Source organism: Diadema setosum, chromosome 17 (genome assembly GCF_964275005.1).
Source record: "Diadema setosum chromosome 17, eeDiaSeto1, whole genome shotgun sequence".
In the NCBI taxonomy this organism is placed as follows: Eukaryota; Metazoa; Echinodermata; class Echinoidea; order Diadematoida; family Diadematidae; genus Diadema; species Diadema setosum.
This window is the reverse complement of record NC_092701.1, coordinates 13,944,644-13,959,357: the sequence shown is the minus strand read 5'-3', so window position 1 is coordinate 13,959,357 and position 14,714 is coordinate 13,944,644. Positions and strand designations below refer to the sequence as shown.

General features: G+C 37.7%; 1 protein-coding gene across 1 annotated transcript in view; it reads left to right on the top strand.

Moving 5' to 3' along the window:
* The window catches only part of LOC140240733 (hamartin-like), a 63,807-nt gene that overhangs the window by 15,870 nt on the left and 33,223 nt on the right, over positions 1–14,714 (top strand). The window contains exons 3-7 of the mRNA XM_072320497.1: positions 1,727–1,830; positions 7,120–7,272; positions 9,306–9,450; positions 10,695–10,843; positions 12,045–12,118. Of these exons, the coding sequence (XP_072176598.1) occupies positions 1,727–1,830; positions 7,120–7,272; positions 9,306–9,450; positions 10,695–10,843; positions 12,045–12,118 (625 nt within the window). The remainder of the gene's footprint in view (positions 1–1,726; positions 1,831–7,119; positions 7,273–9,305; positions 9,451–10,694; positions 10,844–12,044; positions 12,119–14,714) is intronic.

The following is a 14,714-nucleotide window of genomic DNA, read 5'->3' as shown; positions in this document are numbered from 1 at the left end:
GTAGACATAAACGAAAACTTGCGTAAAACTTGTTGAACAGTGCGATATCTTGCATTCTGTTTCTCCCTGATCGGGGCTGCTCTTTTTCTTTCTACTGACCCCACCAATGCTTTTTTTTTTTTACTGGTCATGTCGGACCGGTAACTTGTGGATTTCCTGAAAAGTTACCGGTCCGACAGTGACTTTTACCGGTCTTTGACCGTCGGACCGGCGCCAGTGTGCAGCCCTGTGTTTGCATTTTGATCCTTTTTTTTTTCAAATCAGATTGTAATCAAAAAGATCAGATTGTAATCAAACTTGGCAGGAGTCATTCTCAGGGGCATGGGATACAAAGTTGTTCAAATATTTCAGGCCCTAATGATAGTGCAGTGGTGACCTAATAAAGTACAGGGTACCAAGTTTGGACCCCAATTGCAACACTGCAAAGATTCAAAACGCTTTATGTATAACTTTTTTTTTCTTATATCTTGAGTAAGGTGATTCTATAGTGAAATGTTTACTTGTAGGGGAATGAAAAGAGATCATATGGCAGCTCAAGGGGTGGATGGGTCCATCATGTCGTTTATATGCATTTTCATCATAATTTGTAGAAATCATCATGGGAATGCACATATTTTCAAAATGATCCCTTTTGAGGCCTTTGACAGGGCTATTAACTTGTTGAGGACGAGTCCCGAGTATACTCGGGCAAGCTTCTATGGGAAATGTGTGTTGTAGCAAAATCAAACAGTCCTCAACAGGTTACGGACCAAAACACTGTAATTTTGATTCATCATCTCCCCATCAGCAGGACAGTTGTATTGAATCATGTGAAGATGCCTTTACAGAAAGAATAACACATTTTACTATAAGATGTCGTAGGTGTTCTAGGGATACTTCCAATTACACTAATACAACAGGAAACATATGTGCACACACAGACAAACAAAAGAAAAGAAAATATGAAACATAATCAGCCAGGCTGTGATTAGAAAACAGCAGCATTAATAATAATTGGTGTTTCAGTTGGCAGGGGTGAGAGGTCCCAGTGAAGTACCTGTATGTGATGAATTTTGGGATTGTGGGAAGAAGATACATGTACTTGACTATGATGAAATCATGACATATATATTCTTATATATTATTTATGAAAAGATGAGATAAAACAAGTTTATGAAAGTGAATATTGATAATTTGATGCTGAATTTCAGTATACATGGGTTCAAATTGCAAGTCCAAACGGAATTCTACCTGCTCAGAGCCACCAAGCAGAACCTCACTAAAATCAGTTGCATTTCACTGGGGCAAATACAAAATTAATATACTGATCATTTGTAGACTCTGCGCTTAGATTCCACTCTTGTTAAGTATGTAACATGCAAAGTGTTGTCTAGGTATTTCTGTGTGATTATTTGAAGCTGTAAATTATTTCTTGACTTACAGGTAGTTACTGAAAGAGAGAATGATGAAATTTCCTTTCCTTGTAACAGGAAAAACAAAGGCTTAAGTAAGTGAATAGAAACTTGTTTAAAAAATGAAGTCTATAGAGTAAGGATTTTTTTTTTTGTTAATTTCTTTGAAGTTTTTTTGGGTTTGTTTGTTTGTTTGTTTTTTTTTTGGGGGGGAGGAGAATGATGTGTAATTTCCAGTTACAAAGACTTGTGTGTTTTTTTTAGGTCCATGACTTCAATTTCGCACCACAAAAATCGTGATACATACAATTCTTTGTCATTGCTCCCTTTGTTAGCACGCGACCCATCCTTCCTCCATGCTCTTGTGGACTTTTACCTTCAAAGAAACTCCTTCCAGGCCCAAGACATTCTTGCTGGTGTCAGGGAGCCTCTGGATAAGGTAAGGGCAGAATGGCTTGGTGTGTGGATATGACATACAATTCCTGTTCTGAACAGTATTCAATTTTGATAGCACAATTATACATTTATGTGTTACATTGTATTGAATTGTATTGTATTTGTACTGATATACTGCATTGTTTGGGGGGTTTTTGTGGAATAAATGATGATAATAGTAGTAATAAATAATGATAATGGTGATGATAATAATGATAATGATAATGATAATAGTGGCAGTAAAGAAGTGATGATTGGTCCTATAGACCAGACATACATAGCCATATAAATTTCTTGTTCTACACAGTACTGTAGAAATGGAAACTTTTGTGGATTTCATGTGACATGAAACAAGTGCAAAAAATGAAAATGCAAGAATTTCATATTTATTGCATTGCATTTTTGTTGAATATTGTAGTTTCTTCATATTCACTTCTCTTGAAGCATGAGTGAGTTTGCTGTTATAATGTGAACCAGCTGCCTTTTACCACAGTATATGCTGCCGAAGCCCTTAACTGCCATAGCAGTGGTGAGGTAAAATGCTCTCTTATTTGTCGGACTGTCCACGAAATCAATAACAAGCGGAGTGCATTTTACCCAATGGAATGCGAAAAATTTATCGCTCCAAAATTGCAGCTTTTACAGTACTCAATACTGTATTTAGTAGTGTATCACAATACATCTACATGTGTTTGCATCTCCACCCTTGGAGGTTGCAGAAGGGCACTGTGTGTTCAGGTTGTCTGTCTGTCCACAATCAAGATGTTAAAAAGCTCTCTTATTGGATTTTCATTTTAAATTGCCTTGGCATACAACATTATTGAAGGTGTGTTAAGATGAGTATTGGGAAAATCAATGGGAAAGTTCACATTCAGGGATTACTAAATTTTGGTTGAAACTCAATAGGTCACCATCCTGACCAAGTGAACATGTGCATTCCTTTATTAACTCATTTTGAAAAGGGGGGCTTTCCCTCCACTTATTTGAGGAATTTTCATTCTATTTACAGCTGGATTTCCTTTGCCAGTTGTGCGGTGTACAAATTTTGATATGTTTTTTTTTTTTTTTTTTTGCTTTTTGGGTCAAGTTTATACATAATATTAACCCTAAACCCCTGATCTTCCACCATCTATCAAATAAGATGTTACACATGAGAGAATTCATAATGGCTTGGCAGATATATTTATTTTTGCACCTCACCAAATATGTATCTGGATAGATGTTTTGAATGTATTTCTTTCTGGTCAATATCAAATGTGTAAATTTATTCACTGATTTCAAAGATCATTACAACAATTCTATTAATTGATCATTACATCTAAATAATGATTGAAAATGGTGTTGATATTTGGAAATGTGCACTGGTTTCCACGAACATTCAAGCAAATGCCTACATGTGCATTTTACCTGAAATTGTGATGTGTTATTGTAGTCTGACAGTCTTCATGTGAATCTGACCCTCACTAAGTAATATCAAAATATGCATTAAACTTAGAGAAGATGGTCATGAACGATAATGGAAAGCTGCTGCAGCCTTTGAAAGGGTTATCCATCAGGCTTATGGGCTTAGGATTTTTTTTTAATTTCATTTACGAGCCTACAATGCGTATTTCAGGGTGCGACATAACTTTATTTTACCACCTGCCCGATCAAGCAAGCAGATTTTCAAATTTGCTGCAAAATGCTTGCCCGAACATTGATTTTACTTGCATGAAAATACAGTCCAAAATGTGAGGAAATGAAAGAGAAAATCACGTGTAAATCAAGGTCTTAACCCTATTTACAAGGTATACCCCTGCCAAACGAAGTTTGAAGGGGGTATATAGGAATCAGCGGACGGTCGGGCGGTCGGTCCGTTGCAAATCTTGCGTCGCGAACTACTTCCTCAGTTTTCAACCGATTCCCATGAAACTTGGCACAGATGTGTGCCTTGGGTTGTAGATGTGCAAGACATATTTTTTGACAGTACCCAAAAGTATGTTGCCATGGTAACGGCATATTATGGGCAAAAATGGGTACAAATCTTGCGTCGCGAACTCCTCCCACAGTTTTTGATCAATTTTTATGAAATTAGGTACAGATGTTCATCTGGATATGTTAATGTGCAAGACACATATTTCCGCAGTGGCAAAAAATGCGTTGCCATGGTAACGGCATGTTATTGGTAAAATACAGGGCAAAATGCTTCGTGGCAAAACTGCTTCATCAGTGTTCTTCCAATTCTCATGGAATTCATATTGAATGTTTGTCTTAGGATATAGGTCAGCATGACACATTTCTTGACAGTGACAAAAAGTATGTTGCCATGGTAACAGCTCACATATTATGAGCCAAAATGATGGAAAATTTTGTGTTGCAAACTACTTCCTCAGTTTTTGCCCAATTTCCATGAAACTTGTTACAGATGTGTGCCTTTGGTTGTAGATGTGCAAGACGCATTTTTTGACATTACCCGAAAGTACGTTGCCATGGTAACGGCATATTAATGGCAGAAGATCAAGGAAAGATCTTGCGGATTTAACTACTTCCTCAGTTTTTTGACCAAAGCTTATGAAATGTGGCACACACCTTGATCTTTGTGGGAAGATGTGGAAGACATATTTTTCGGACGTGTCGGAAGCTGCGTTGCCATGGTAACGGCATATAAATGGCAGAAGATCAAGGAAAGATCTTGCGGATTGAACTACTTCCTCTGTATTCGACTGAAGCTCATGAAATGTGGCACACACATTGGTCTTGGTGGGAAGATGTGCAAGACATATTTTTTGGACGTGTCGGAAGCTGCGTTGCCATGGTAACGGCATATTAATGGCGGAAGATCAAGGAAAGATCTTGTGGATTGAACTACTTCCTCAGTTTTGGACAAAAGCTTATGAAATGTGGCACACACAGTAGTCTTGGTGGGAAGATGTGCAAGACATATTTTTCGGACGTGTCGGAAGCTGCGTTACCGTGGTAACGGCATTTAAATGGCAGAAGATCAAGGAAAGATCATTCCTTGGGTAAGACTGTCGTCACGGGGCGGGGGTATTAATCACCTTCAGTGATATTTCTAGTTTAACTGGGCTATTTGAAACCAAGTTTTCACTGGGGGGGGGGTCAATTTGACCCCCCCCCCCCCCTTCAGATCTCGGCCGCCGATCGCGCGATCGCCGCGAAATTTTGCCTTAAGATAGAGCCGGATGTCAACTACAAGATTACATGTTCATACAATAGAAAAATATTGCCATTCTATTTTTAATGAATTAGTTATGCAAATTTATGCATGAAATCATATTTTTACCTATAATTTCATTAAAAAGACTGAAGGATTGCAAAATTTTTGTGTCAGAATTCCTCAAGACACATCAAACAATTTTCTTGTAAAAAAAAAATAGCACAATCAAAATCAATTTCTTTTGTTTTTTGTTGTTTTGTTAATTTCTTATGTATTTTATTGTTTTTTCGGCCTTTTGTTTTCTGTTGTTTTTTTGCCAAAATTTGTTGCAGGCACTTTTTCAGGCTTATCTACACTAGAATTGATTGATTTCAATGGTTAAAAGTTGAAATAATCTAATTTATCAATTTAACCAAAAAACACAATTTGCATTGGATTTGCACACGATATCATGAATTTGAGCTGTTTTTGGGTTGACATGCATATGCAAAACATAACTTCAGAACGATGTATCCAGATGTCGCAAAAAAGTCATGAAACGACGCGGCAAAATGTTTTCGCGTTGCGGAATCGTGGCGCGTAACGTCGAGGGGGGGGGTCAATTTGACCCCTCCCCCCAGTTAAAATAGGGTTAAAAACAATGATGTGAATAAACAGCACACATTGATTCACACGCTTAAACCCATTGGAGTAACAAACTCAGTCTGATCAAGTGTTGCCATTGCATTGCATTGCATTGGGGCTTCTTCACGTAACTGGGTAAGTGTTGGAAAGTTGCTGAAATGAAATATAAAGTGCATTGTATCAGGCAACATCTTTGGGCTTCTGTGTGGTTTACTTTGTGCATTTGTTGGGGTGAATGATATGGGGAAAAAAAGGTGGCTTAAAATTTTTTTGCTTGCCCATTTTGGGCAAGCATTTGTTCTCACTGTTCAAAAACACTTGCCTGAATTTGATTTTCACTTGCCCCGGGCAATCGGGTAAGTGCTTGTAATGTAGCACCCTGCTATTTGAATATTTTGAGATGATGACATGACTGCCTGGTGAAATTTGCTTATATGGTTATTTGTGACCAATGTCACTATTTCATGGAAGCATGGGAATCTGAATTATAACATTCTTATCGTATGATATTTGTATACAAACCTATTTGAATATTGCCATTTCATGACATTTCCTCAGGTGTAGTTGAGAAGAGAACAATATCATTGTTGCAACTGATTGACGTCGATGTAGGGCAATTTGTCAATCAGTTGCAATGAAAACATCTCGACGGAAGAATTTCATGAATTTAAAATAACAAAGCAGTACCCGCTGCATGCTATAAGGATTAGAACCAACACTTGCTGTCGGGCGAAAGCTCGGTGGTCTAGTGGAGATGACGCCTGTCCGGTGATCAGGAGGTCGTAGGTTCGAATCCTGCTCGAGTATTTACGCTCATGATTTTTTATCATGGCTACTACTAAAACACTGATCAATTCAGTGCTTATTTACGTCGATGTAGGGCAATTTGTCAATCAGTTGCAATGAAAACATCTCGACGGAAGAATTTCATGAATTTAAAATATCATTGTTTTGTCAAAGCATGTGAACCTTTCTGTTGAAGGGCTCAAGTTTAATGAAACTATTCTGTTTCTGTCACTCTGTCACATAACACGATCTAATGCAGAGAAAGGTGTTGAATGTTTTCTAATAAACATTATAGAGCTTAGGTGTATTGCTTGCAGGTCTGTTGGTAATTCCCCCCCCCCCCCCCCCCAAAAAAAAAAAAAAAAAAAATGAAGGAAAATAAGCAATTTTGCAGCTGTTTTGTTAGTATTGTTGGGTTTTTTTTTTCAGTATCCTTTAAGTGAACTGCGTTGTACAAATCTTCAAAGTATCTTAATTTCCTCATGAGTGAGTTCATTTGCTTACAGGTTTGCAAAAGTGAACAAGAACAAATTCAGACATTTTGAGTTTTGATATTCCCATCCTGTCAAGAGATAGATGACCAAAAATGAGTTTCACATTTTGTCAGTGATTTCATTTTAAGAATTCAACTGCGAACTGAAATTTTAAACTCTGAAAAATGAAGAAAGTGTACTCAGTGGATACAAATAGTATTTTTTATTTACATGGTATATTTTCCATGGACAGCCCCTGTTGGACAAGCTGAATGAGTGCCTGAAGTCAAGCAGCTCCCGACTTCCTGCCCTTACCCTATTGAGTCACATTGTCCGGCGCCAGCCCTCCTGGCTGTACAAGATTGTCCAGACACCCCTCTTTGCTTCCCTCATCACCTGCCTCAAGGTACAAATTGTTACTTCCCATCTCAGTGGTATTCACCAGTGTTGAAGAATAGCGTCAAGTGTACAAAGTAACCACTAGTGTGCCATGTTTCCATTGCTGCTTGCTGTATCGGTACAGTCCTTTTAAAAATCATCCAATTAATAATCTTTATTGATTCAGTCATTGTGTTAATATATTGGAATTTTTAGGAAATTATGATATCATGTACACTAGCATGAGACACAATGGCAACCACAGTGTCATCTTTATTGACGTAAATGTTTAACACGCTCATTTTGATTCGCTGCTTTTGATGATATGTGCTGAACTTATTGAAAGTCTAAAAGAGATTATTGTTTTAGGTATGGAAAAAAGGGTTTTACAGATTTGTTTCTTATCGTACACACAGTAAGCCCTTCCTAAATATGTTTTAAATCCCTTTATCTTCTTATTGTCTGATTGTAAAAAGGCAGTCAATGAAAGTTTGGACCCTCAATGAATATTCAGATAAAATGTGATTTAGTGTGCAGCACAGTGAATCTATTACAGTATTAGTTTCAGTACATCCCTTCAAGGGCTCAAACTTTCACAGTTCCCTAGTAGCCATTAGCAGCCTACAAACCCTGCCAGGCAACTCAATGGCACATGATATTGCCCAGCTTGTGAGAAAAGAAGATATCAGAGGGCAATCAGGACAATAAGTGGGCAGAAAATGCACAATCTATAAATGTCAGTGACACTTTTGTTAGTATTGATGCACAATAGTAAGTGGAAACTCACTCCTTAATGCATTTCTGCAATATTAGTCCTTGCAAAACTCTTGCAAAAACAATGAAATTTTGTATACAATTCAAGGTACTCACATCTTGGTTGATTTTGCTGTTCACTGTGACTATCATGTCATAAGACATTTACAGCAAATTCTTGTTGTTAACTTACTGGAAGCTAGCTAATTTGAAATGTCTTGATATCTTTGAAAACAATGTCAGTGCACAAGAGTCTCTTTTATTCTTTATTTTTTGGTCATTGATATGTTACACTCAAAGATTCACTCTTTCTGATTTGCTGAACACCCATCTTCATACAATTTAGAAATCATACTTTGATAACATCCTGAAATGTTGATTTAGTAAAGAACCCACCCCCCCCCCCCAAAAAAAAAAAAAAAAAAAAAATGGCCGGTGCTGCAATTTCACCAGGAAGAGCATTAGTTGTAAAAATACTCAATGGAGTTTGATCAAACATTGTACATGTAGAATGATACAGTGGAAAGTGTCGCCTTAGAACTTTTTAGTCCATTTGGGGCTTGATGGCTCAGGTCAGAGTTCAAGGTGGAATTTGAAGCCATTTTCTTTTTTGGATATTAGATTTCTCATAGATTTTCATCAAAAGAAATGGTAGGATATACCTAGTTTACAGGCACACTTGGTCGTAAAGGAGTCTGCGCCAAGACTACCTCATGCACCACCCTGGCACTGTAGTCTCTCCCTTGTTGGGAGAAGCTACAACACAGGACCTATGGGACAGTGCCAGGGTGGTGCATGTAGTAGTCTTGGTGCAGACTCCTTTATGACCAACAAGGGTTTGTGCCTGCAAACTAGAATACATACCCTCTGTCAAATGGTGAGCACATTGTTGAAAAGTCAGGTTCAGGGGTCCAGGTTGATCTTTAATGATATCAATGAGATAATTGGTAGTCAAGAAATAGTCCACAGATTTTGACCAAACATGGTGTAAGGGCATGTTGGTGTCTATGCTGTTGAAAAAAAAATATGGTTTAGATCTGCCAAAGAGCTTGTTTAGTTCACCATTTAAGTAATGTCTATAATAACATTCAAAAGTCAAGAAATTGATAAAAGTTGCAAATATGAGAATACGTGTGAAAAGAGGAGACGGGGCAGACAGATATATGCCTTTGCTACCCACTCATGCATACAATGCAGTAAGAGCATTGTACCCACAGTGATTTGTACAGCTGCCTGGTTAGTTAAAATGTTGCTGTGCCAGATGTGTTCCCAATATAATGCACTGTTACATCTTCTTTGGCATCCTAGACGGACACCGACATCCCAGTGCTAATGTGTGGTGTGCTCATGGTCACAATCCTTCTTCCAATGATTCCCAGTCAGGTGGGACCGTTCCTACACGACATCTGTGAGATATTTGCACGTCTAGCGACCTGGAATGTGCATAAACCAGGTGAACTTTGTGGCACTCGGTGGCCAGTGTACTTTTTACAACAAGACCTGTATTTGTAGATGTAGGCATTATACTTCAATTATATAACTTGCAGAAATTTTCTGAATTCATTATATTGAAATGCAGGATCTTTAACATATATGAATTAAGTTTTGGCCTTTGGGTCCTCCATATCTCTGCAATGCCTGAAGGTATTTTCATGAAACATAGCCTACAATGTACCTAACATTTATTACCAGATTAAGATTCTCTTAGGCAAATTTAAGGGCAAAGGGCAAAGGTAAACAAAGGTCCAGTGAAAATGTTAAAATTCCACATTTTTTTTTCATCCATATCTCAAAAATGGCTCAAGATATCTTCATGAAACTTAGCACATACACATGTATACATTATAATTGCCTGACAAGGATTCTCTTTGGAAGTTTTGGCCATGGGGTCAGAGGTCAATTGTGAAAGGTCGGGTTGAAATGCTAAAATTGCACTGTTTATTGCTGAAATTACACTACTTTTTCATGCCTTTGAAATCGGTATTCACTGAATCAAATTTGGTATACACTGTATACATTCTGTACTGTACAGTGATTCTGTAAGGAAAGATTTTGGCCATGGGGTCAGAAGCCAAAGTGGAAATGTACAAACTTCACTATTTTTTCCATATTTTGGAAATGGCTCAAGGTAATGTCATGAAAAATGGCATATTATTGCCAGATTTTGCCCTCATGATCATGTGAAACTGTTGTCTTACATTGACAGGATGTACTAAAGACCTAATGGGAGAATAATGTGATATAGCTGAGGCCTCTGCAGCTCTATCTTCAACCTAAATAGCCTGGCCTAGTGAGGGTTAAATCAGTGGCAGCATTTCTTGATTTGCATTTATAGTTTTCTATTATGGATGTACATTGTGTTTGTATTTTCAGCTTGTATGATATATTCATCATACCACACAAAATCCACAAATTTCACCTGTATGTAGAGTCAACAAGTCTCAAGTGTGTTTGTTTGTTTGTTTGGGTTTTTTTTTCAGCTATTGGCAATGAAGATGCATTCTGTTGTTGTCAAGGATGTTGCTTGGTTATATGAAAACATGGTTTCACAACGAGAGATTCTAAGGTATTGGAAATTTTCCTTTTGGAGGACCCTTTGATGATCAGCAAGTTAAGGAAGAGAGCATTAGGGAAGAGAAGGGAAGAGAGTATTAATGAGATGATAAATGCCTCTTGTCATGATTTGTGTTGATACAGGAGATGTCCATGATGTGCACCAGCTCCACCTGCAGGCTGGAGTGTATGCCTTGTTTCATCGTCTGTATGGCATGTACCCATGGAACTTCCTGGAGTTTCTTCAGGCTCACTTTGCCAACAAGGAAAAGGAGTTTAACTGCGCCATTCTGGTACAGTACATTGCATTTCAATTTTCATCCTTATCATGTAGCTTTAATGAAGCAGAAACCACAACCAAAAATTTGCACGTGATGTGAGAAATGGTACAAATGCCAGCACTTGGTAAAATGCTGAGAGAATGAAGGTAAATAACAGGAAAGTTTTTACAGTACAATTGTAGTGGATTAGCATTCATTGAATTTAAACATTGTTAACAAATATGGCTCTTATTCTAAAGCGAAGCCTAGGGGTGCACATGTGTGCACATGGATGCATTTTCTCTCATTTTGCTGCAGAGGAGTTTCCATGTGTTCGGTATTCTGCTTGCAGTAGGGAGGTGCAGTTGCTTTACTCCATTCAGTCAGAAAGCATACAGTATAGATATAGCAGTAAACATTTATTTTCATTTTTTTTTTCAAGTCAGTAACGATAGTGGCCCAATTGACCCCTTTGGAGGTAACAGGTTGAGGGGAAAAATTGTTCAGATTTACATCTTCATTTGTATAAAAAAAGGACTTGTATGACTAATACATAGGAGTGATCAGGCTAGCTTGTGGGATATACAAATTTGCTTGTATCATACATTTTTCCCACTTTTCTGTTCTTAAGCAGGACCACAAAACAATGTCCCCAGATCTGAAGCACCAATGGTACATAACATCTCCTCCAGATCATTTTTTTGAGTGTAGTGCCCATGGAGGGAGAGGGTAATGAGATGAGCTTTATGATAGTCCAAGGAGAAGCTCCATGAATGAAATTCACCCTACCATAATATTTAGTCCTCTGCCCCAAAATGTTTTCTGCCTTCAGTCCAACTGTCCTGTCTGTCAGTCTGTCCATCACAGATCATGTTCTTGTGATTAAAGAAAAACTATTGAGGTGATGTTTCTTGAGGTATGTAGGTAAGTGTTCTACTAGAGGTGTAGATATGTTGTTCAGATTTAAGGCCAAATTCCTCATCATTGTTAAATAATACAGTGTTTAATTTTGTGGAACTTCAAAATTCCTTATCTTCTTTATTCAATGTCCAGTATTTACAAATGCTTCTACTGTTTGTGTTTGTTTGATATTACTTTGCTTATTTAAGCCAACTATAACATGGAGAGATGTCTTGATAAAAACATATTTCAGTTTCATTATAAGCATTATTACTTTTCATCTCCATGTTTCCTGCAGTGATACTGAACTGTCTAATGAACATTTATATTTCAGCCCATGCTGGAAAGAGTGCGGATGCATCCGCGACTGATTACTGGGCAGAAATCAAAGGAGACAGACTTGACAAGGTTAGTGTTGCACTTCACAAAAATGCACTTCAGAATTTTTGTTTTTTGCTGCCCTCTTTGTACCACACTTAACACTCTGACCTAAAACAACCTCACAACGTTTGTCTTCAAGTAAACCTTCTCGTCTCTCCTCTGTCTAACCACTGCCTGACCAGATGGCCTTGTTCCTAGTGTACCAGCAGCACCCACGTTGATTGTGTCATTCTTGGACATACCAGCCCATTAGTGTACATATACTTTCTTGTCCCAATCTTAACAGCTGTATACATCATATCATGAAGGATACCATATCCACCCACATCCATTCCTCCTCCGCTCTTTTCATTCCTTTATACTAGCTTGGTCAAACCACTCCCCCATTCTCAAGACTAGTTAATTTACATGTATTTAAATATGTAATCTATTCACCAATCAGGATTCAATTGTAAATTGTTAGAGGAGAATATCTCCTGCAGTCATAAAAAGAAGTCAGAGATTCAGATTGAGAGCTCGCTTGGGTCATCAACCACAGCATCAAGCAGCATGGTGATAAGTCAGCGCTCCGCACTCTGCCAGTGGCATAGATGGTAGTGCAGAATATGCAGTCTATTGAAATCATTTTGGATACTTGACCTTTTATACATGCTTGTCAGACCGGAAATGGCTCAAAAACATGATTTTGTGTACAAAGTCTATGCAAATAGAATTTTCTCACCTTATTCAAGAAGATATGATTATTTTTTCTTTCAATGGCTGAAATCAATTAATTTTAGCATAATTAAGCTTAAAATAGGGTCTGTAATAAATTTTGTGGAAAAAAACAAAAAAAGGTCAGAAAACAAAGAAATACATAAGAAATTCAGAAACAATATAATACATAAGAAATTAACTTTGATACCAGATTTTTTTTTTTCAAGTACATTGTTAGAAAGCATACATGGAATAATGTCACCAAAAATTTGGATGCTGTTAGCTTTATTTTCTGAATTAGAACAAAATTTATGATTTCATGCATATTAATTAATATGAAATATAAAAAATCAAAAATTCAATTTTATCTTTTATGTTTGGTAGATTAGGCGACAAGTAATGAATGTGCCAATTTTCAGGGTGATTGCCCTATCGGGAGTTTGAATCAACCCTCCCCCGGCCACAGACCAAGCCAAAAAGCCCGGCCTGGTTAGGGGTAAGAAAATCTAACCTAAAGTCAATCAAGTGCTATGATCTTACGTGAAGCTGGATGCTGCCATTTTGTTTGGGCTTCCTGGGAAGCGTGACAATTTTGCCCTGAACATGTTATTGACTACTGGGGCCTACACTCATGACTAAAACCCCATGAAAAATATTAATACTTAAGAATGGTTTTTAGTTGTGATTCCAACTGTAAAAAAAAAAAAAAATGAATTAGATATTCTATTATCTTTTTAAGTCCTTAAATTTTACTGTTTCTTAGTCTTACAGAGCATGAATCATAAAAAATTTTACATCATCAAATCGATCATCTAGCTCCACCATATCCATACGGATTGCATTTTTCTATTAGTTGACTATCGTAAACTCTATTTCCGTCATTTCATTATACCCCCGCCACACTTAGTGTAAAGGGGGTATATAGGAATCACCGTGATGTTGGTCGGGCGGTCGGTCGGTCGGTCGGTCTGTTGCAAAATCTTGCGTCGCAAACTCCTTCTACAGTTTATAAAGCAACATTAGGGGCGGGGTTATTAATCACCTTCAGTGATAATTCTAGTTAATTCCTACTATTTGTTCTGGATCAAATGTTTCATTGTTTTAACATCATAATTTGTGAGATACAATCGGTAAGCTCCAGATTTGTTTAGTTGTGTGTATATACAGTAGTATGATGGCTGGCCCAGTTGCTTACACATATAATCCAGTGTTTTCAAGAGCATGAACTGGAGCAGTGATGGTTTGATGCCGCTGCAGTAGGAGCTGCCAGGAGCAGCACAGACATACCGCAATGATGAATACCCATCCTCCCCTATCCCTCCTGTTTACAACCTGATGGGGTGTGAAGGAATGTGTATGCCTATTCCTTTGCCCTGCAGTTTAGTATGGTGGCACATTGCTTTCTTGAAAATTTCCACCAGCCTGGCTTGGCTGGCATGGCTAGCAAGTTTCCCTCACATCATGTACATTGAGCACGCAATCTCTTTTAGCCTTATGTGTAGTTGTTGTTTCTTTCCATAACCTTTCGATTGTTTACTGTTACATTGTAACAAGGGTAATACCACTGTACTTGGACAGAAATGTCTGAAAATTTATGCCAAGCCATCAATTTTGAATGATTAGGCCTATCCATTTTCATACCAAACATGTTTTCAAAAAATTGACCAAACTCCTGTCTTTAGTAAAGGAAATAATGCAAAAATTAGTAGAGTATAAATAGGTTTTCATGTAGAGTTGATAGCTTTTTCATGATATCCAGAAATATACCAGTACGCTGTGCCTTCGAAAAGGGGTAAAAATTAGGGAAATTTCCAGTTTTCTACTGTCGGCATTGTTTGACAGAAATTCATCAAGTTAACTATCTCTTACTGTCGCCTGGACATGATGGACCACTAAAAAGTGTTAGCAAATTCGCTCACTGAGCTGA